Source organism: Pelodiscus sinensis, chromosome 13, assembly GCF_049634645.1.
Source record: "Pelodiscus sinensis isolate JC-2024 chromosome 13, ASM4963464v1, whole genome shotgun sequence".
Lineage (NCBI taxonomy): Eukaryota > Metazoa > Chordata > Testudines > Trionychidae > Pelodiscus > Pelodiscus sinensis.
Window position 1 is genome coordinate 28,174,583 of NC_134723.1, and position 23,764 is coordinate 28,198,346.

The 23,764-nt window shown below is 40.2% G+C and overlaps 1 protein-coding gene across 8 annotated transcripts in view; it reads left to right on the forward strand.

Annotated features, from left to right (window-relative positions):
- The window catches only part of AMMECR1 (AMMECR nuclear protein 1), a 156,783-nt gene that overhangs the window by 88,968 nt on the left and 44,051 nt on the right, over positions 1-23,764 (forward strand). For 5 of the 8 annotated variants that reach the window (XR_012906911.1, XR_012906912.1, XM_075940918.1 and 2 more), the window contains one exon: positions 13,330-13,440. The exons of 1 other annotated variant lie outside the window; for it this stretch is intronic. Coding sequence is in view for 5 of the 7 variants with exons in the window: in XM_075940918.1 (XP_075797033.1) it covers positions 13,330-13,440 (111 nt within the window). In the remaining 2 variants the exon portion in view is untranslated. Of the gene's footprint in view, positions 1-1,391; positions 1,440-13,329; positions 13,441-23,764 lie in introns of all 8 variants that reach the window. 2 more of the 8 variants (XM_075940921.1, XM_075940922.1) reach the window with 1 other exon arrangement.

A 23,764-nucleotide genomic window follows, 5' to 3' on the forward strand; every position in this document is an offset into this window, starting at 1 on the left:
AATGCCAGGCCTGCATACTCAACCTGCTATCTTATAGTTAAGTTATTCTCCTGTGTTGTCATTAGAAACATGTTCTACAAGCCAAGTTCTGTGCTCAATTACCCTTGTGAAACCTTGTTCTTGGTAAGATTCCTCAAATGCCTTATCTTGTAACTGAAGTAAATTTAGATTAAACAATACCGCTGATTCAGAAGGAATAGAATCCATTTTTTCTATAGTTGTGTTGGTTTTGCTATATTATGGATAAGGTAAAGTAAAATGTTTGTCACCTAACTTCAAGCTTCCAGGAATGTCATATACTTTTCAAAGTACTGAATTAACGTAAATAACTTGAAGTAAAATCGTTTCTAAATTATTGGATTTTTGTCACTACGTGGGGTGTATATTGTTAAAAAAGTGAACTGTAAAGGATAACAAGACCATATGCAACAGATGCTCTTAAAATAATTGATACAAAACTGCTTAGACTTTTTGTAAGAGGCGGGAAGAGGAATGCAAAAAGAGGGTATTTTCTTGCAGGGCCTGAAATTGGAATGTGAAATTGTCCAATCAAGGGATGTCTGGGACATAGAGTATACAGAACTTTTATCTACTCTCTTCATTGTAGGTTGCTACCCCACTTCTCATCAGATCTTCACATAAAAATCTCATTACTCTCCCTAACCCCGCAACCAGCACAGACAGCCCTCTTGTGCAACTCTGCTATTATTTGGTGGTCACCTGACTGAAATGAGTGTCAACAAATTCCAGAACTGGTCTCTTAATAAGTATTGTGGCCTCAGTCAGGAAGGAGATACTGGTAGTTCAAGAATGATTTGATCCTGTAATTTCTGATTGGCCCTGGTTAAATTAGGTCTTAAGATAATAGTTGTTTTCTGAGCCTTTAAGATTAGCTGATAAGATAAGCAGTAGTTACTAACAAATTAGTATATAAACAGTGCACTTTTAGTCTATTGATGAACTGAGATACATAATGATTTAAAGGAAAACTGCAGTATAATGATTCTAAATACTGTTGGAGTAAAGGAGAAAATCCCCAATGTATGTATGAAATATAATTGCAACATTCAAAGGAGTCGCAACCTTCGTAAGTCAATGCAAAGGATGACTGAAAAAACAGTTTTTTCCTTTAGTAATAATTTGAAATCAAAGTTTGCAGAATTGCGAAGTGTGTAATATTTTAATGGTTAAACTAAAAGTGACCTAAATTTTTCAGGGATATGAAATATTTGGTGCAGGTCTACCTTAAAATAGTGCTTAAACAGGAACAAAGGCAAATTTCTGGCTCCTATTGTTCCAAGGAGGTCCAATTTTGCAAGGTTATGTGGCTGTGATTCTTTAGTGCTTATTCATAAACCAAATGGCTTTTTTGTGTTTTCCCCTTGTAATAGGGGAACCTCTACCGAAGATGACACTGATGGAGGCTAGATCTCCATAAGGTTTGTGTTGTGTGTTCATTGTCTGTTAATATTCTCTGATTATTAGATGGCAACTACCCAGTGCCTTCATTCCATTTTCACTGTTGCAATAGGGACTGTAGTTAATGTCAAGAAACTGAGGTCAAAACTGTTCAGGGTCTATTCACTCTCCATAAGAACATTGCTATCTAAGGGTATGTCTACACTACAGTGTTATTTCGAAATATCTTATTTCAAAATAGTTAATTCAAAATAAGTTATTTCAAAATAACGTGTCTACACACAAAATGCATTTCGAAATAGCGTTTTGCTATTTTGAAATAGCGCATCCACACTGAATGGACGCTGAATCGCATCTAAGGCCAGCCGGAACCAGGTCCGGCAGAGCATCAGGTCAGGAGTTACTTTGTGTGGCTGCTGCTGAGGCTATCTGAGGCCTGTGCTTAAAGGGACCCCCCGCCCTCCCCGCCCAGACAGCCGGTTCTCAGCTTTCCCTGCTTGCTTGCCTACCTCGATGAGGGATAGCAAAGCATTTTGTCTCTGCATGCTCTAGTTGCCCTCACTCGGGACACCACAGCACTCTGCAACATGGTGCCAGAGCTGCGAGGCTGGCTGCACTTTCTGCAGGCTGCCATCCGGGATGTCCATCGAGGGGGGGCTGTCAGTATGCAGGAGGCCCTGCAGGAGAGTTTCCACCCTGAGGAACACTAAGAGCCTTCCTGGTCTGCCCCACTCCCTCATGTCCTTCCACTTACCCCTCCCTAACTCTCCTTTCTGATGTCAAATAAAATACATATATTTTCATGAACACAAACTCTCTTTATTTAACAAAACTGGGGGCAGGGAGAGGGGAATGAAACTCTGGTGAGACTGGAGAAAGGAGGCAGGAGAGGGGAGAAGAGAGGGGGGAGGGGGAAACTGAAAGGGGGAAATAAGGGGGAGGAGAAGCTCAGGGTTGGGAGGTCTCACTGGACTGACTTGATTGTCATGCAAACCAGCTCCTGGGTTTGCATGTGGCCTTTGGTGGCCAGGCTGGCAGCTATCCTGCCATAGACGTCCGTGTTCCTCTGTCTAGTGTGGAGATCATGGACGTTGGGGGCATCCCCCCAAACCTGAATAAGGTCCATGATCTCCTCCATGGACCAGGAAGGTGCCTGCCTTTTCTCTGCCCTGGAAGATTCCTGGGAGCTGGCAGACTACTCCTGGGGAGTGGTGGAGGACTGGCTCCAGTGGCTTGCTGGCTCATGTTTTGGGGCCACTGGGTCAGGGGCAGGGACTGCTGGCTCTGGGCTGGCAGGCTTGGAGCTGGCACAGGCACTGTGGCCAGAGTCAACCCCTTTAAGGGCTCTCGGGAGGGGGGAGGGAGAGGAGTGTTCTTGGTTGAGGCTGGAGTGGCCACCAGTGCACCCTGGGAAGGCTGGAGGCCCCCTATTTCGATATAAGTGTCTACATAGCACTTATTTCGAAATAGCTATTTCGAATTTGGCATTATTCCTTGTGGAATGAGGTTTACCAAATTCAAAATAGGCTCTCTGCTGTTTCGAATTAATTTCAAAATAGCAGTTTGGCTGTGTAGACGCTAGTAAAATTATTTCTAAATAACAGCTGTTATTTAGAAATAACTTTGCCATGTGGACATACTCTTTGATAGTGGTTTATAACCTGTGGTCTGTGGACCCTTAGGATCTGCAGACTAAGGTTTCTGAAGGGGTACACATCTCTGTTTGATAGTTTGAGGAGTCTGCAAGTGAAAAAAGTTTAAATACCCTAGATAATTGGTTTTCAAGTGCTATAAATTTGTCATAATATATTAGAAAAACAAGGATGTTTTGCTGCAGATAGTGTTAAAAAAGGAAATAAAGCCAATCAGTGACATTTTTTCATCAAGTGGCCTTGACCCCAAAAAAGTTATTGTCCAGAAGGACTCTTGGTAGTCTTTGAAGCTGGATGTAAGTTGTTAGGAAATCAGGGTATCCACAGTGTTCTGGGAGGGATGTGAAAAAAGACTGTGAGGAAGGCAGGGGGGCATGGAGAGCTGTTTAGCACATATAAATGCAGTGCTAGTTTAAGTTTTTACTTTTCCATTTTCTTTACTGTTATTGGAAATCTTGAATAGTTTAAGCTTTTAGTCTTGCCAGAAAAAGCAAAGAGTAAATACACTTGTCATCACACTGTCCTCCTTAAAGGGTTTGTGGGTGTACTGGGTTCCATTTTTAGATTGTTGCATCTCCATTTTTAGGATGGTTTATAGCTAGAACATTTTAGTCTTGCATTAGCATTGCATTAAAAAATATATTGTATGGATACCAAAGCAGGATGGGGCCAGTTAATTGGCTGCAGTGTGACCTTGGTTATTTGAACTAAGCCCAGGCTTCACAAAGTCTCTTGCGCTCTGGTTAGCTGTCCTGGCTTTCCTCCCCTTAGTTGTCGATTAGGCCACTTATTATGTGGCATGTCTGTCCATCTGTTTTTAGAAGTCAGTAAGGAATTGTTCCCATTGGGCCAAATGGGCACAAAGTTTGGTGGGGGGGGTTCCTTTCTTGCAGCCTCCCCTTAGTACATTTGGGTTAGAAGCAATAAGATGTGAGACTTCTATAATGCTGTTATGATTACTGACTCATCACAAGTTGTGGCCTATGTCCAGTGTGAGAAAAGATAGAAGGGTTGGCTCTCAGAGGTAAAGATGACTAGGATTGCCCAGTCGTACTTTGTGCTTAAGGGAATCTGGCAACCAAGGTTTCCCCGAACCTTAGGGGTCTGTCACTCCACCCCCCTTCAGTTTCACAACTGAACTGAGTCCATGGGGTAGACTGAGGAGTGTTAGCCTTGAATTGGTGTTTGGCTTACAGGAGTTTTACCACAAACCATACTGGAACTAATTAAATGCCTGATATGTGCCTGCCCCAGTTCTCTGTGTAGTGCCCCTCTTCAAGATATAATGAATAAAGTTGCAGCCTCCCATTTAAACCCATCTCACATGACCATTAGTCATTCACCTGCATGTCCTATTCATTGTTTATTGGTGAATAATGACAATGAATGATCTGGAAAAAGGGGTAAACAGTGAGGTGGTAAAGTTTGCAGACGATACTAAACTGCTCAAGGTAGTTAAGACCAAAGCAGACTGTGAAGAACTTCAAAAAGACTTCATCGAACTAAGTGACTGGGCAACAAAATGGCAAATGAAATGTAATATGGATAAATGTAAAGTAATGCACGTGGGAAAAAATAACCCCAACTATACATATAATATGATGGGGGCTAATTTAGCTACAACTAATCAGGAAAGAGATCTTGGAGTCATCGTGGATAGTTCTCTGAAGTCATCCACGCAGTGTGCAACGGCAGTCAAAAAAGCAAATAGGATGTTAGTAATCATTTAAAAAAGGGATAGAGAATGAAACGGAGAATATCTTATTACCCTTATATAAATCCATGGTATGCCCACATCCAGAATATGCGTACAGATGTGGTCTCATCTCAAAAAAGATTTACTTTCATTAGAAAAGGTTCAGAGAAGGGCAACTAAAATGATTAAGGGTTTGGAACGGGTCCCATGTGAGGAGAGATTAAAAAGACTGCCACTCTTCAGCTTGGAAAAGAGGAAACTAAGTGGGGATATGATAGAGGTATATAAAATCATGAGTGGTGTGGAGAAAGTGAATAAGGAAAAGTTATTTACTTGTTCCCATAATATAAGAACTAGTGGCCACCAAATGAAACTAATGGGCAGCAGGTTTAAAACAAATAAAAGGACGTTCTTCTTCATACAGCGTTTAGTCAATCTGTGGAACTCCTTGCCTGAGGATGTTGTGAAGGCTAGTACTATAACAGGGTTTAAAAGAACTAGATAAATTCATGGAGGTTAAGTCCATAAATGGCTATTAGCCAGGATGGGTAATGAATGGTGTCTCTAACCTCTGTTTGTCAGAGGGTGGAGATGCATGGCAGGAGAGAGATCGCTTGATCATTACCTGTTCGATTCACTCCCTCAAGGACACCTGGCATTGACCACTGTCGGCAGACAGGTTACTGGTCTGGATGGACCTTTGGTCTGACCCAGTATGGCCATTCTTGTGTTCTTATGACAGTTGCTGGAATAGAGGTGCTCCTTTATTTATTTCTTGTAAACCCCAGAAGAGGCAGATTATAACTACACATAACAGTAAAAAGGTTCTGATGGGCGAGGCAGTGGGGGAAGGCTCTAAGAGCTCCCCACTGCTGGCGAGGAGACGCTCAGGCAAACGGGAAAGCAGTAGGGCAGGGCTACTCAACTTTGGAACACCTGGGGTCCACAATGATACTCCTAGCACATGCTGAGGGCCACAAGTGTGATTGCATATACATGCAAATATATATGGAAATATATGCACATAGCTTTGTTCACACTGACAGGCATGAATACAAAGATGAAGGCAAGACTACACAACACACAGGCCCCATTTAAGTCAGTTTTGCTGATATTAATATTTACCCGATTTCCACCCATATGACAGCACTTTTAATGAGCAATGACAGTCCAGGAATTTAACTACTAAAATTCATAGCAACAGAAGACCATTATATTTACTACTTTTTTGTTTTGGCTCCCACCCATGGGCTACATATTGAGCCGCGTGTACTTCCAAACTGCACCACAGGCCGCAAATAAATAGGCTGCGGGCCGCATGTTGAGTAGCCCTGCAGTAACAGTGAGGAGCTCAGTATCCCCCTGCCTGCTCCCCTACTGTAGCCTTTTTCTGGTGCCAGAGTTGTTCGCTATGGCAGGGAAAGTTGAGGCAGTGGGACACTACATTGTTAAAAACAGCAGTGTAGGCATGGGAGGCACTCTTGGGTGTATAGGATATTTGCCCTTTGGTTGTGGTATGTCTTTGCAGTATTTGCCAAGACAGTACCACAGTGTCTGCACTGTTATTTGTACCTGTACTAGATGGGAGTGCAGTATATGTACTCAACATGCCATCTTAAGTGTAGACCAACCCTAAATGTGAGCACAGTTTGTATTTGGAGTATGCTCCATTTTGCCAGTCTATTTGTCGGAGAGAGATTGGAGGAGAAAAATATCCTGACAAGAATTCTCTAGTGAAGACAAAAGCCTAGTTTCCATTCAGGATAAAAATCAGCAAGCAAGGAATATTTCACAGTACTTTAATATCTATGGAGCAGACACCAAGCAGAAACAGTTCAGACAATAAAACAAACACAGCTTGACAGCCCATATATATATTTCCCTTTCCTTTCATAGACAATATAGTCAGAAAACAATTCAATTTTTCTTTGAGCTAGAACATGTCTAAATTGGGTACTCAGACCGATATACACAAAATAATCCCATTCATTGGAGACAATGCATTAATATATGTGGGCTTGGAAGATTAGATATTTATTGGTAAATTGCACACAAACCCATGAAAAATATTTCCATTAATAACTGAAGATTACAGGTTCTAAAGAGAAAAATGCTGCTTTAGAACTTGGTGTCAAAATCCAATGATTTAGACTTGGAATTCTCAAGCTTTTTCTTTCTGTGGCACTCCAAACATGCTATAAAAATTCTACTGCCCATTTGTGCCACAACAAACTGCATATAAAAACCAGGCTCAGCATTAAGGGGTAGCAAACAGGATAAATGCCCAGGGCCCCAAGTCACAGGTGGTTCAGCTTCAGCAGTGGGTGGCAGGGGTTGGGGCCTTGGGCTTCAGCCATATGCAGCAAGTCAATGCCAGCTCTTTTTAGCAGACCCCTGAAACCTGCTCATGCTCCCCACCTTCCCAGGGGACCCAGACTTCTGGTTGATTTAGACTTTTGAATCAGGCTTGCTACAAGTGGACTAACAAATGAATAGTAAATACAGGTGTAATTTGTTGATTTTAAGTATATTTCCTGGTTATTTTGTAATTTGGGCAATGTCAAAAACTTGTGTTAAGTTCATAAAGTTTAGTTTTTAATGGACATATCTGTCATTAAATAAATTGTCTGATCCCCCCCCCCCTATTTCCCCCAACCATGAACATTTAAATGAATAAAAGATGGATAGTCAAAATTATAAAAATCAAACTCTGCTGAACCTAAATACATTGTAAAAATGTAAAAAAATATAAACACCGTAAATATGCACATACATGTAATAGAATGGCAACTTCCATGAATTGTTTCCTTATACTGAAAGAATATTGATTTTTTTAAATGTAAACACTTGCTGGTGGAAGTGTGACAAATCCTTGGCTCGTTCACTTTTGCAGCAATAGCTGACTGATTACTAAAAATATCTCACTTGAACTATTTTTTGCTTTCAGACTAAATGCTTTCAGTAACATTGCATGGAATGTAGGTCACAGGTAAATTTTAGGTGATTTTTCGCTCTAAAAGTTTAAGAAGAAGAGTGCTTGGGTATTAATAGTAACTTACACAGACATTGTACTGTGGTATGTCTTGGCTGAACTATAGGAACATCTGGAATTCTGCTGTAACTTGACTGCGATAAGTTTTCCTTCAACATATATATCAGTTGATACTTGTAATAGCACCCTGCCTTCACACCAAGTTTTTTATGGATTCTGAGAAATCAAGTTTCAGAACATCTCCATGGAGTAAGATAATATTCCTTTATACTTTTATTAGTGAAAATATTGACTAAGGGGAAAGGAATTAATTGTCTCTGGCCACACAGCCAATTTATTAGCACAGCCAGGGTTAAAATCTTGATTTATGGACTCCCACGATTATATTTCAGCCACAAGGCTATTGTTAATCAAAAGTGCAGGAATTACAATGGGTTTTCAAGCTTCTTGTGGCTGACACACTTCAGTAGACTATTCTGGAATCAACTCTTCCCCCCATTTGCAATTACCTAACATTCTTATGGTATTTGCAACAATTCCTTACATTGATAAGTAATTAGTTAAATATTTATTGTGTTTTAGCTGTCTTTTTAATGACATTTGACAACTGGAGATAAGGAGATCCAGTAATAAGTAATCAGCTCGCTATCTTAGAACCATGGTCTCATAAGGTCTGCAGTAGATAATTTTGACAGACTTGTGTTTTGAGTTAGGCACAGTATTGCGAGAACCTTTGATGGCCTCTGGTTGGTAACACTTAGGAAGTTTAGTTGTGGCTTTGTGGTCTCAAGGTATCCTAAAACCAGCATCAGTTTTCAAATGAGTCAGGCAAACAAAGGGAAATATACAACTAAGCAGGTAAAAAGTAGGTGGATGTTGTATGGAGAGTAATTAATTTATTATCCTTTTCCTGCGTATTTGTTTAGTTTACATTGTATATAAAAAAAATCTGTCTGTAAGAGGCCTTAGCAGCAGGCAAGGCCTTAATAGATTCAGAAATGAAGGCCAGAATGGCAGTCTGTTGTGACCACCTGCATTAGATGGCTTATTAAACTTCAACCAATGATTCTCCCATTTTCCCTGACAATTTGTGATGGAACTAGGAACATCCAGATTCAAATTTGAACTCTCATCATAGGCAGGACTCAGGGTACATTCATACTGTCTAGATATACTTCTGTGAGTGACTTTCCAGGGGTCCATTAACTCCTTTGGCATTCAACAGTAATTTATATACAGGTTTCCCCATGATTTTAAAGCAGCCATATCAGTTAATTTTAGAAGAAATCTCCCATTTGGCCAAAAAAGATAACTCAGAAAGTATTTGAGTAAATCATTGTATTTGCTGCTTTGAATTCTAAATTCCTTACAGTATAACTTAGCATAATGCAGCTAATGAATCTCTACCCTAAGACAAAAGGGATATAAAATGCTGTGCTCCAGTTAGAATATTATTCTGACTTGTTTGAGCAAGGGAAGATTGTGATGCTGCTCAAACCAAATAATTTCCTTGATATATTCAAATCAAGGCTAGTTGCCTTCCTTAACAAAGTCATGCTTTCTGCAAGTAACTGGTCTCAGTATAGTGGTAATTGGGGGAAATACTGTGTCCTGTGTTGGACTGGAGGTCTGACCCCAGTGGCAGACCACCTTAAAAATCTGAGAAAATAGCAAAAAAGCAAAGAGCTGTCTATCTCAAGTTCATCAAAAAGCAAAATTAATAAACTGCAGAGTAAGAGATATCTTCAGCTGCCTCCTCAGTTTGTCATCAGTAGAAGGTGAACTCTTGCCAACCTAATAAAAAGAGGCAAAAGATTTCACTAGTGGCAGATCACCTTGTTTAGTGCTCTGAAAGTCTCAGTGCCCTTTCAGCTTTGCAGTGACTGAATTATTTGGGGGATGTAAAAGGATCCAACATGGTCCCAGACACACAACATTGTAACTAATTAGTTTTGAACAATTGCTCCAATAATCTGAGAGATGAGAGCGTTATCTAGGGAATTCCATGTTTTCTCTTCAAAGTTTGCCATGTGATTTGAAGGGACATTAATGGCAGATGCTGTCACCATCTAAACTGGTAATACAGTATTTAATAGGACAGTTGTTGCCATCTACCATTCTAAAATTCCATGGTGGTGTCTTCAAAGGCACTTTGTATGTTTCGATGGTCTCATGAACTCTAAACTTCATAGCATAGGAAAAGGCCCTCTAAGTAATGGTTGCTGCTTAGACGGCTTGAAAATTGAAATACCTTGAGGTTTTTTAAATATTTTAGGGCTTGGTGAGGAAAGGTGGCAAGGGAGAGGTAACTATCTCACAAAGAAGGAGTTGGCTATGGAAAGTGGATGGGGAGTGTAAGAAGGTTTTCAAAGCTCATAATGAACTTTGTGGTGGTATATCCCCAAGGTTATAATTTAGCTTCATTTTCAGTGATTGCAACAACAAATATTTCTGGGATCTCTTTTCATGCAGCCATTTCAGCATTCTGGACTGTTTCTGGATATAAGTAAGCTGTATTAATCTTGCCTGTTTCTTTAGAAAAAAATAGTACTTGGCACATTCACTTTGCAATCTCCTGATTCTTAAACTTTATAGATTAGTTGTGTGAGAGACAGTGCTCCATTCTTAAAAGGCAGTGACTACCTTGTTGGTTTGTTTGAGTTTTTTTGTTAGAAAATAACAATGCAAAACCAGGTTGACTTTGACCGGACTAGCTGTGGTAATCTTGGAAGGAAAATGACCAAAGGACATTGGATTAGGAAAAAAAAAGTCAGTGCAGCCTACCCAAGCATTCATGAGGCAGTAGCAGCTGGTTTAGATGTATTTATTCAAAGGATTTATTTCCTCAGGATATTGTTAGACTGGATGAACCACCTGCCTGTTAACTGAGCTCTAGACAGATGTAGAAAGAGAGAGAGCTATGCTTTACTGTAGTAGGTTTTCTACAGTACTATTGAAGTCTTGATAACAAATATGGTACACATCTTTTGCTAGAATTTCTGTGAACAGATTTTTCCTGAAATGTGAAGCCAGATTATACTTCAATTGTACAGTCAGGGGCTAGAATATAGGTATGCAACTCTTCTTAATACAGACTGTCTTGTGTATATCTCCCCATCTCATTATGACCCCATTGCAATCAGTCATCCATGTGACAAATTGCCTGTAGGAAAGACTGAAACAAGGACATGTCTAGAGTCTGTCTGAAGGACTGGTATTTGTACGTTCCTAGTAGTGAAATACAAATAAGTAATTTTGTTTGCTTTTCCAGAAAATGCAGTGCACTCCTCTTGTTTTTCTTTTTATTTTCCCTCCTACTCCTATCTTTGCTGACCTCCTGTGACGCGGATGGGGATGACCCCGCCCAGTGCGGGGTGAGTGCGCCCGTATAATTTTCTGCTTTTTTCCCCCAATCTGTGCCTATAGCTATGCCAACAGTTCTTTCCCTGAGTGGCCTATCTGCCAAAGTCAATAAACTCTCCCTAGTCCGCAGGGCAGGGTGGTCAAATAGCCAGAGTCAGGGAATTTGCCCCTATTTGTGGGGTAGTGTAGTCCAATCGCTAGAGTTAATAACTCTCCCCTATTCACAGCGAAGTGCAGTTCAATGGTAAGGGTCAGTAACTCTCCCTCATTCATAGGGTTGTGTGTCCAATGGCTATAGTCCATAACTTGCCCCTATTCACAGGGCAGTGCATTTCAGTGGACTTCCTGCTTCTCTGTCTTCTTGCCTTAGTTGTTTCTATTCTCTTGCCAATGATATTCCTTATATCCCTCCTCTGCCACATCCTTCCGCTGTCCCAATACACACAGTTTTTATCCCTGTTCCAAACACTAACTACCCCTAGGTTCATTCTACCAATATGAGACCAAATTCTCTGCTTCCCTGACCCTTTCTTCAAGCCCTGGCCCCTTATTAAAAGCAAGGATGTTGGAACAAGTGCTTAATATAGGACAACCAGATGATGTCAAGCCATAGACTATAGTTTGAGAAGTGTTCAGTCTATGCCATATGAATATAATGCTATAGCTTGGGACAGCTAAAAGAATTGCAAAAATATTTAGATGTTGACATGCAGATTATTTTACTTTAAGATGAGCCAATTCAGGTTTCATTAAAACACTCTTACCTACCTGCCTTGGTACCTTCAATGTCATAAAATACAATTTAAAAAAAATCATTTATGCTTTTTCTTTGCATTTGGCTGCTATCTTCCATCTTGGCTATGATTATACCCCTAGAAAATTCCAAGTCAGTGTAATTTTCTGCCTCTTGTGCATTGGCAAAATGCTGTAATGTTGGCTGTAGAGGAAAATTTTGATCCAAATTCTTTTTTATTAAGTAAAAAATGCTGTTGATCTTTATTTAACAAAACTAATGTATGTTTTATCTGTAAACTATCTGAAGCCTGTTTAATCAGATTATCTAAAGTTAGTTTTTAAGAAGTTGAGCACATTGTCACATGTTGATTTAATATAATCACATATCCTCACAAATTGATGTAAGACCAAGGACCTGGCCCCTTAGGCACTTGTGCTTAACTTTGTGCATGCCGAGTACTTCCATTGACTTCATGTGGATTTTACAGATATATGATAGGATGCAAGGATCACCACAAAAGTGGTTCAGTGTTGCTGGTGGAAGTCAGTAATCCATGTTGCCCCTAATGAGGCTTCCTTAAAAAAACAAAAACAATTAGGCTTTTTTTTTTTTTTTCATTCTTGACATTTCTGAATGGTGAATGTGGGACTAATAGGGGTTAAGACCAACCTTACAAAAACTTACTATTTAGAGTAGGGTATTTTGGGGGATGAGGAGTTAATTAGCAAATTTGTTACACATGCACAGATTAAGATTTATGTTGAGCTCAGATAATGAGTGTTGGCTGCTGAATTAGACGATTTACAGAGAAGATAGTACTCCGGCCTTTGCACTACTGGTTATCGTCTTTCAGAAGCTAGGCCATTAACCAAGAGAGACTTGGCTATCATGGAGAAAATTTGCTTTGTACAGGATTCTATTTTAAAATCTAGAGAGCATCTGTCCTTAAAAGCCTTTTGCCTGCTTTACAGGGGATTCTGTTAGTGCTCAGGTCACAATTAAGAGCAAGGATTTTCTGTAGAACCAGTAATGAATGGGATATTATCCTGTGTTCTGTGGAGGTCTCATAAGATCTGCCCTTCTATAGCAGAGAGATGTCTGAAGGAAGATTTCTTCCCTTCTCGGGAGAATCTAATTGAAGATAAGTGAAAATACAAAATGCATCATGTCAGGAAGCAAGAGATTGCTTCTCTAGCCATTGAGTATAGTAGCTAGAGTGTAATCTCGTTTTCAGTACAGTATTTGTATCTGACATGGGACTTTCTAGAGCAGACAAATAGAAACAATAAAATAGGCTTCTGAATAGTATGGCCAAAGCAGAAGCAGCATATTTGTAGGCCCTGTTCAGTCACACAGAGAAACACTAGGTTATTGAAATACCAGGTTATTGAAATACCACATTGACTACCAATATTTTAACACTTGTAAGAATTCTGCAGTCAGACATACCCTTTCTTTTTCTCTGAAACAGCCCGCTGTTTGTAACGTGGAAGATTGGTCGAGATAAACGATTGCGTGGATGCATAGGTACCTTTTCAGCCATGAACCTACATTCAGGACTCAGGGAGTACACACTTACTAGGTAAGAATTGGTTTTCATTGTTTCAGCTTCTGCATTTGAGTATCTCAGTAGGAGACTAAATAACCTGTATTTTGTGATTGCTTTGTTTCTGAACTTGTTAGCCAAAATTGTTAACTCCTTTGGCACTATCTAAATTTCTCTGCTCTGTAACCACTGGTACTGTGGTATTAATAGCTTTAATTAAAACCACAGCTGGACTCTTTCTTTGTCTAAAATACTATTTTCCAGCAACTTACTGTAACTGACTCAGTAGTTTTTTTCCCCAGGGGATAAAAACCTTCTGATCTTAATAGTTAACTTGAGGGCAGAACACCAGAAAGCCAGTTTTGGGGATTATCATATTCACAGGTCTAAAACAGCAGGTATTCTCACCTCTTCTCCATCAGGTGCTTCCAATCAGCTGCAGTTAATTTAATCCTACAAATTTCCATTACATGTTACTCTTCAGATACACCCCAGCCCTTGAGTGGGAAACTTCTGGACTAGGGAGGTAAGTGATGTCCTTCCTCAGCATAATCCTTTATTTTTGACCCACACCCCAAACCATTCACCTTAGTGTGTTTTCCTTTTTCATAGGGTGAAAAAAATAAATACATCACTAGAGCTTTAAGTAGGCATTGTACTTGGTTTCTTCTGATTATTTGTGATTTTAGGTTCTCCAAAGGGTGTGTGGGATTGCTGTTAAAATTTCTATTACAGTTCACTGTACCAGTTTGTACCATTTCAAAATGGAAAATATGTTCTGGTGAATGTGGACTCCTACAGTGCTTACCATCCCATCCCCTATTACTCCATGTACTTGGTATTTCTAGACCACTTGAGTTTGGAGACTTGCTTCCAGTGTTGGATCTTCTTCTTTTGTTAAACTCCACACTGCTAATATTAGCTGTTGTCATAATGGAGTACAGTCATGACTCTCTGTATGAATGATTAAGCCAGTCAAATCCTAAGGCTACTTCAGACTTAACAGCTCAACTATTCATTTGTTTGTGTGCCTCAAACTTGGAGAAAACCTAGCTGTCTTCATTGTATCAGTTATAATATCTGGAACATCTCTCACTATGATTTGTTAAAAGACTCTGCAATCAAAATGATCATTAAAACAAGACATGCTTTATATGTTGTTAATAGTAGTATATGTATAACATTGTGCCTAGAATTCTAAAGAAGTGTAAAGACCCATCATACTAGGAACTGTACAGGCAGTGAAAAACTTCCAAAGAGCTTTAAGTCTAAAATTATATTCTGCTGTTTTGAGTCAAGTATTGCAGGCTTGTGCAGAAAACTCCATCGGAGACTAGGATGAAGAAGTCAAAACAGAGAAATGAAGTTTCATGTAAAACAATAAAACTGTGAAAGATGATGAAAACATGAGGAGGCACTTGGAATACTGTAAATACTATAGAATTGGGAAACCTGTGGAAATGGATGTGAAGAGGCCAGATTACCTAATCTTGAGAGAATCCATGGAAGGGTATTTAAGTTAACTGCAGTGTCATTTGTAGTCTTTCATTGTCCAGGAGTTGTGTGACACCATACCCTTCCTAGATGCAGAAGATGCTTGGAAAATACTTATCACATCCCAAATTCAGAAGTTGGAAAGGGTAACAAAAATATGAAAAGTGGCACCTAACATAAGAACATCAAAATAGCTTTAATTCATTATTTAAATGGACAGCTAATATTGAAAATCTGCACTAAAATATTCAGAAAGAGGTTTTAATGGGAAGATGGTATCAAATTTGAGCATCGAAGAATGTGACTACAGCTCAGTATTTTTTCAAATGAAGGGAAACCTTATAACTTAAAAAGTAAAAGCTAGCCTATTTTGTGAAATAGGGCTCTTTATAATACAGTGGACATACTTAATTACTACTTGTTCGAAAATCTTTACTAGTTCTACTGGATTCCTCCATTATCTTTAATAGGAAATCTCTCAAACTTGTGGGGTTTTTTAAATCAGTTTTCAATACGATAGAAACATTTTACATATGGCCACGGGGATTGAGTATATTTCTGGAATTTGATGGTGCAGATGTGCCAAAAGTATTGATTTACATTGGTTAGCATGAGATTGTGGTGAATTTCTGTTTAGCATAGAAACTTTGAGTGGGTTATGTGCATATCCCGGACAAGCTCTCTTTTACTGAGGGAAGGAAAAAAAGAAAAATTATTGTGGAAGTAGCTGTCAGCCTTTTATACAAGGAAACTTCCCAAAGAGAAATGTGGAGAATCAGATGAGAAGAGATCCTCAGATGGGATCTGAAAGTAGGATGTTCTAATTAGTTAAACAGTATGTGGACTATGACACTCTTGAGGAAGATAAAATCCCCAAAAGCAAAGAAAAATTATTGAAAATACTTTGAAGGAAACTAATCCATAGGGCAAACAGCACAAAAACGGGCCATCTGCACCTGAGAATGGTATTGGATCAAAATAGTCAAAGAACAAAGTTCTAGGCAAAGCCCCTCTTGACCTTGGTCACATGTTGCCTTCAAGAAATCTTATTCAGCTGTTTTAGGAAAGAGGAAGCTCTTACAAATGGTGCCTTCTTGATTCATTCTAAGCCTGTCTAGTAATTTCCAAACTATGGATGGACAAGGATTTTTGTAGAGCCCGAGAATCTACAACCTTTTCTGACTAAAGGTGAAAAAAGCACTCTCATCGGATGATTGAAACCCACTTAAAGCTAGACTTTCTTTTTCAGAACATGGAGTTCCATACTAAGAGACTACTAACTTTTCTAACATGTCAGTTGGCTGTGGTTTTGCGGAATAAGAATATCAGTGCTAATCAGTGTATATTAGCTTTCTTTTATATTTGGCTGAGATAAAGATGTCAGTAACATTTGGCATATTAGGCTATCAGACTTCATTAGTTCTGCAGGTGATTTCTGATTTCCTCTGCTCTTCACTGTACACAGTAATTAGATTTCTTTTAATTAAAGTAAGTATAGTGGATCTGGCAATCCAAAATGAGTAGCTTTCTCTCACCCTACCCTTCCTGGAAGCCATGTCCACAAGTCTGGAAACCTCCTTTTACAATTTTGGACTGAAAAAGGTAGTAATGTGATAGAAAAAATAGTTGTTCTACATATTGAGCAGTGTAGTTTATTAGTGGTATTGCCAGTATGATCTAAACAGGACATTTCTGATATGGAATGACTCACCATTAATTGGATGCATCTTCCCAAGTCGTGAGGAAGGGTTGAGAATACCCATTTCTAATTAAATCTATTTTGTAAAATTCAATTTTCTTTACAAATACATACGTATGTGGGGGAGGGGAAGGATCTGGATTGTGGCAGGACTTTATGAAAGAAGGGGTGGGTGAGGTTCTGTGGCCTGCAATGTTCAGGAAGTCAGCCTGTATGATCACGGTGGTCCCTTCTGCCCTCTGAGTCTGAGTAAAAGTTTGAATGTAGTGATTGACATGAGTCTAGCAAAAGGCTAGCTGGGTAAAAATAAATCCAGCCTCTTTCAGAGACCTTGTAATATTTAATATTGTCTGAGTTAAGAACTATTCCATGGAAAAGCAATCCTTCAGACTTACTGTATGAATTGAGTAATCCAATAAAATAAAACTATCCAGATTATGAAAAATTACCTTGTGTTTTGCAGCTTCATCAAGAAAATACACTGAACTTCGAAGCAGGTTACTACATCATTTCAGAACAGGTTGACAAAACTTTTTCATGTATTATGTTCAGCAGTAAGACTTAGGTTTTGGCAGTGAAGACTTACAGTTGAGGTGCTGAGTAAACTAAAATTATTTTCTAGTAAAATTTTAGTTACTTGTTCATTTGGTTATAATTCATTGTTTATTTCCCTCTCTGGTCATACCATAGCTGAAAGGCAGATTAAACTAACATAGTACAAAACAATTTCTTCTTGATATATCGAGAACAGTGGCGTAAAACTATAATTACATCAGTTTCACACTGATGTTCCTCCTCAGACTTCTAACACAAGTTGTGTATATTCCTGGGGAGGCAACTAGTAACAAGAGGCAGAAAAAGGAAAATTGATTGTGACAGAGAGAACCATTTAAAAAAAAGTTGATATTGCAAGCCCACAAACCTGAAGTGGACTGGCATTGTAGGCTACTACCTGTATGTCCCTATTAGGAACAAAATGTAGTCTTCGTGCCTTATATTAGCAGAGGTCTGGGAGTGCACACAGTGCACTTCTGCTCTGAGAAAAGATGTATCTTATGTTGTCTAACAACCATCCCAGTAGTATCTGCTGACTCTAGAGGGAGGCCTGTTCAACACTCTATGCTATCTGTGGAAGAACAAGAATAAAAGGATGAAACTGAGACTCTAGCTACAAAATCCAAGGAAGGGGCAAGTGCTATACAATTATCTCCTCTTAAAACTTAATTTTAGGCGTAGATTGTATTTAAAACACCAGTAAAGGCAACAATTGGCCTTTATCACTCAATAGTTTTTTTTAATTGATAATGAAAACCATTATATTCTTATTTTCCCCTCCACCTGCATGAAAAATGTTAGTTCTCTTCTCCCACTCTACTATAAGGAAACAAAACATTTCAGTGTGAGCGCAGCATTTTCATATTACAAACACTTGAATAGGTGATAGCAGTGAAAGAGGATTCAAATTATTTTGCAAGAAGATGTATATTTATCTTCTGCTTTTTTTCCCTTCAGCACTTTGCTTTTGTTCATATCTTAATGTCAGTATATAGATTAATGCAGGGGTCTCCAACCTTTTTAAACACAAGATCACTTTTCCAATTTAAGTGCAATGTAAGATCTACCTCGAACCCAAATACCCTTGCCCACCTTTCTCCCCCCACTTCTTTAAAGCCCTGCCTCTGCTCCACCCCTTCTGCAAGGCCTCACCCACTCACTCCATCTCCCCTTCCTCCCCCATTCTCACTCACTGTCATCAGCCTGGGGTAGGGAGTTGGGGTGCAGGCTTTGGTCTTGAGCCAAGGAGTTTGAAGTGTGGGAGGGGCTCCTGGCTTAGCCCAGGGTAGGGGATTGGGGTCCAGGAGGTGTTTCAGGGTGCAAGCTCTGGGAAGGAGTTTGGGTGCAGAGGGACTCAAGTTGTGGGCAGGAGGTGCAGGGTGGGGATAAAATAAAAAATAATCCACTTCACAAGCAGTAAAAGAAGTAAGAACCCCCCATGTATGTATTGGATAAGGAACTGAGAGGGAAGGACAGTGTGTGTTTGTGAGAGTGACTGACAGAGGAACACACAGAGTGTGAGTGACAAAGATTTGCATTGCCAAGCTCAGTCCATCTCCTTCTCTTTGTGTGGAGATAGGTACAGAAGTGGGGGGAGGAGGGGCACCCTGGTATCAGCCCACACCCCCTACTCTCTCCCACACCCTGCACAGCAAACAGGAGGCTCCAAGAGTGGCAGCTCCAAGTCAGAGGGCAGGAGCAGCATGACAGTAGGTGGAGGGGCAACTACAGTGCCAGTGTTTGATTGCTTCCTGGCCAAACCAGTCAGGATCACCTGTCAGAGGCTCCAAGATCTACTGGTAGATCACGAGCTACTGGTTGGTGACTGCTGGATTAATGTATATCTTCCATTACATCTCTTCAGTTTTTGGACCACCTTTTTTCACACAACCATTTCCAGGTATTACACTCCGTGGATTTATATATCTTTGTTCTCTTTCACCACACCCTAAGCCCCATTCTAAGTTCAGGGCTCTACCAGTCCACAATATAGCCTGATCCATTAACACACAACAACAAGGATAGCCAGGGTAACTGTGCCTCCAGCTTAATCTTACAGAGTTGAAATGAGTTCCATTTAGAATCAACTTTTGTTATTCTTGCAGTTTGAGCCACGAGGCTCATTTTTTTTCCTGCACAGTGCAGTGTGCATCATCTCAGCATATTCTAGGCCCTGCCAGTTCATGGAATGAAGTCCGAGTTTCCAGTTTAATGACTGCATTTGAATAAAGGGAAGGAGCACTACAGGTTAGTTGGCAAGCATAGTAAGGAATGGGTTTTATATATAAACCCCATTCCTTAACATTTGTGACTTAAACAGTTCCTGACAGTGAGTCTTCCATAGGCAAGCTGATTTTGAGTTGAGTAGAAATTTGTTTAGGTTTGCAGAATATACCGTAAGCCAGTTTTTTGTTTCACGTCAGTTATGTTACTAGTTGACATTTTCTGCATAAATTAGAGAAAGCAATGTACTTTATATAATCAGGTGTTACATTCATTCTTGCTTGTTCCTCCAATTTTGTTATTTTGTGTTGCTTACCTTAAATGTCTTTTGAAATTAAACTGCTTTCTGCATGTGAGATCTCATTATGACAGAGAAGCTACCTGGCTTTGTTCAACAGTTTTAAGTAGTGCTTTCTATCATTAAATGTATGTAACAAAATTTATCATATCTATTAATGTCTTGCTAGGAATTGCTACTGATTTTACAGAATGGCTAATACATTACTTAAACTATTGAAGGAAAATGAGGCTAGAGTGTTAGCATGTCTGAGGTAGCAGTGCTTGCTTTACAAGATGGAAGACATTAGAAAAAATTCATTGAACACTTCCAGAGTCCTTCTATTGGCAAAGTAGGAAACCATTTACTTTGTTTCAAAAACATAATTAATTGGGTCTTACTACTTATGCTAAAGTGTCAGGTGAAGGTGTCAGATTAGCACCCTTCTTTTTAAAAAAAAATACGTATCACTACTTCAGTTAAGAAATGGGAAGGTCATGACAGACAAAATTATTATTCTGGTATTGAAAGTATGCCTGTCTAACAATCTAACAATGAACTAACAATCAGGAACATGCATATGTGCTCTGTTGGACGTACCTGCTGATCTGAGTGCAAGGCTGACTTTACTGAGTTTGGCACCACGTCACATTTATAAAATCTATTTGAGCCAAGTAATGTTTCTTAGATATGACCTTTATAAGTAGGACTACTTTAAGACAAATTTTTAGATTTACCTTATATAGCTTGAATTTATTTTATTTGGATTGTAATATAAACCAACAGAACAAATCATTTAAATTTAGATAAGGCATAGAAACCTTTACTTATCCAACTGAGTCTACTTATTGCATATGATTCAGTCTATTCAGTAGTTGCTTGTGTTATTACTATGAAATCGTGTGCATGCCATCATTTCAAAAAACTATTGCTTGAATTACACCATCATATTATATATTTCTTTAGAAGGCAAAATTAGAGAGCAAGCTGTTAAGATGTAGAAGGGGTGGGACCAGCAGCTGAGATGCTGCTCTGCAGCCCTGTGCAGTATCTGCATGAGAGTGCTTAGCTGAGAAGGTGACTTTTATTCTCAGCCAAGGCTCAGAGGCCAGGGCCCCAGCAGCCAAGCCAGGTCCTCCGCAGCCAGGCTCACTGAGGCAGCTACTTGGTAGGGCTGCAGAGCAGCAACTGGGAGTGGCTGTTGAAAATGGCTCCCTTCTGCTCCTTACCTTGGCTGCTGCCCGTGAGGGGGGGGTGACAAAACAAGCCGGGGAACACAAGCGCTGGAGGAAGATCAAGAATCTGCCCCACCATGCGCACACAGGTAACATAGGGCAGGGGGAGACAGAACATGTGACCTGCCCTTTAGATCAACCCCCCCCCCCATTATGGGGAGGCACCAGTTGTTTATAGGACGCAACAGAGGTGGGAAGAGATGGGGCATTGGGGGAAGAGACCTGGGATGGAATGGGAGGTTGAGCATCAGCCAGGAAATCTGGAAGTTGGTCCCTATGCTCCTAGGCGCACACAGGGTGGTGCCAGCAGCAGCGAAGGCTGCTGGGTGGGCATATGGAATCCCTGGGTGTGCTGTAGTTCTCAATTCAGTGTGTGTTCAGGGACAACTTAGGACATCCAGTGATCACTCAGTCTTTCCAGAGTACTGTCTGAGAGGAGCTGTGCAAGTTGGGACTCCAGTCCTTTCCCATGATGCTTTTAGAGCATTTCAAGTTCTTCCTACAGTTTCCTTCCATCACACTTGGAGCATACCTTCTTAATTCAAAGCCAGAATTTCAGCTGAGTTTAACCTCTGGGCTCTGGCAGGGTGCATCTACACAGCAGCATGATTTTGGAATAATGGACGTAATTCCAAAATAACAATGCAAGAGTCTACACAGCAATTCCGATATTTCAGAATAAATTCGAAATAACGGATGGCTTATTCCAACTTCTGTAAATGTCATTCCATGAGGAATAACACCTATTCTGAAATAGCTATTTTGGAATAGCAGTAATGTGGATGCTCCACTGCTACTAGTTTGAAATAGGTCCTCCTCAGGGCCATTCAGAGTAATTACTCCCCAGTGCCACCTGGGGCTCTAAATTGAGGTAGCACGTCCACATTAGGGAAGCCTGTGTCGGACTAATTTTGAGGCTTCCCTGTAGTGTACACGTGCTATTTCAAAATAAGCTTATTCTGAAATAAACGTGTAGTGTAGACGTACCCTTAGACATCTAGCTGACTTCAGTCATTACTTAATATTTTGGAGAGTGGAGAGGAGACTTTGAAACCGGAATTACTGTTTTCCAAGTTATTTTTCCCCTAGAGTTGGCTAAAGCACTAAACTTCATTACAGGGACTATCTCCCGTTAGTTGCCAAACTGGATCAATGTTATAAACCCATATTCTTCCTCACAGAACTCACTTTAGTTGTGCCACTTTGGATGATAGAGGAGTTCTTAAAATTTCCTCAAACCTTTGTGAATGGAAGTTGCTTTTAATGCAGATTTTTTTTGTGACTCGTTGATTTATAAAACACTGTCAATGTATGAATGGTAATAGAATTGTGCCAGAGAAGTTCTGTCTTGTCGCTGTCTAAGGGTAGAGACTGGAAAGTACAAGACATTAATATGCAGTCACTTATAAAGAAAGTAGCAAAAATGGAAGTTGTCTCAAACTGATTTTTTGAAAGAGACAGAAGGAATTGGTGTATGTTGAGACACTGATTTAGTTTGTCTCTGGCACCAGAATGGCATGAAAGTTACTCACTGTTTCTTGTGGAGGCGGCGAGGAGTCCTGTGATACCTTATAGACTAACCAAAGTGTTGGAGCATAAGCTTTCGTGGGCAAAGACCAACTTCGTCAGATGCATGTTTCTTGTGGGTGTATTTATGCCGGGTTTTCAGCTTGTTTGCATCAGCTATTTAATGTTTCTTTAGATATACAGTAGGGTGTTTCCCCTCAACTTAGATGCGAGGTGAAGAGTAGGGGAGACAGGATTGTACCAGCTAAACTGTGCTTATCTGTGTAAATATGATGTGGTTTTGGTTGTTAAAAATCCAAATATAAAATTGTAAGACAGATTGGGCTGGTGGAGATTGAAGAGTAGTGGTCGTATGCTAGGAGAACAAATTCAGTAATACCATATTTTCCGGCGTATAAGGCTACTGGGTGTATAAGACGACCCCCTAATTTTTTAGTTAAAAGATAGGTTTTCGTCTTATATCCCAGAGCCCCTCCGCCTCCCCGGCTTTGCTCCCGGTGTCCCTTGTCTGCTGGAGATGCTCCCCAGCAGACCAGAGGCACCGGGAGCAAAGCCGCAGCAGCAGCGGGGCCCCGCGCCTCTGAGGCTTTGCCAGAGCAAAGCCTCAGAAGCGCGGCACCCTGCCGCCGCTTCGGCTTTGCTCCCAGTGCCTCTGGTCTGCTGGGGACCGTCTCCAGCAGACCAGGGACACCGGGAGCAAAGCCTCTGAGGACGCCCCGGCAGCGGGACAGCCCCGGCGCGCCTGGGCTGCCCCGCCGCCTGTATACCCGGCGTATAAGACGACCCCCGATTTTTGGGGGATGTTTTTTAGCATCAAAAGTCATCTTATACGCCGGAAAATACGGTAAATTGAAAAGCTTGATTTGCATTAGTGAGTTGTTTTATTTGATCCACAGTTCTTCCTTAACTTTCCGGAGTTGCAAGAGGATAAAGAAAGGGCTCTCAAAATTCCACACAAGCTGTTGAGAGCTCTAAACTTTACTGCTTTGTGTAGAGGGGAAGGTGGGATAGAGGCCTCTTTAAGTTTTTCTGTCTAAGCACCTCATCCATTCTGCTTCTCTCTGGCACTCGAGGTTATATGCACAGGAAATGTCACAAACTGGGTATAATGGACCAGGATCCAAAGGACAATGTTCTCACTGTTCAGTAGGACCTTGTCGCCTTTGAAATTGAATTGGCTGTGCTCCAGTCAGAATAATGAGATTTAAAATATACATGCTCTTAACTTCGTTAGATTTTTATACAGTGCCAACAGATGTAAGCGGTTTCTAAAATCTCTCCATGTTGAGACCATGAATTTAAAAGTTTGTTTCTATTATAGAGCTGCATAATGAGGTAGCCAAAGAGTTC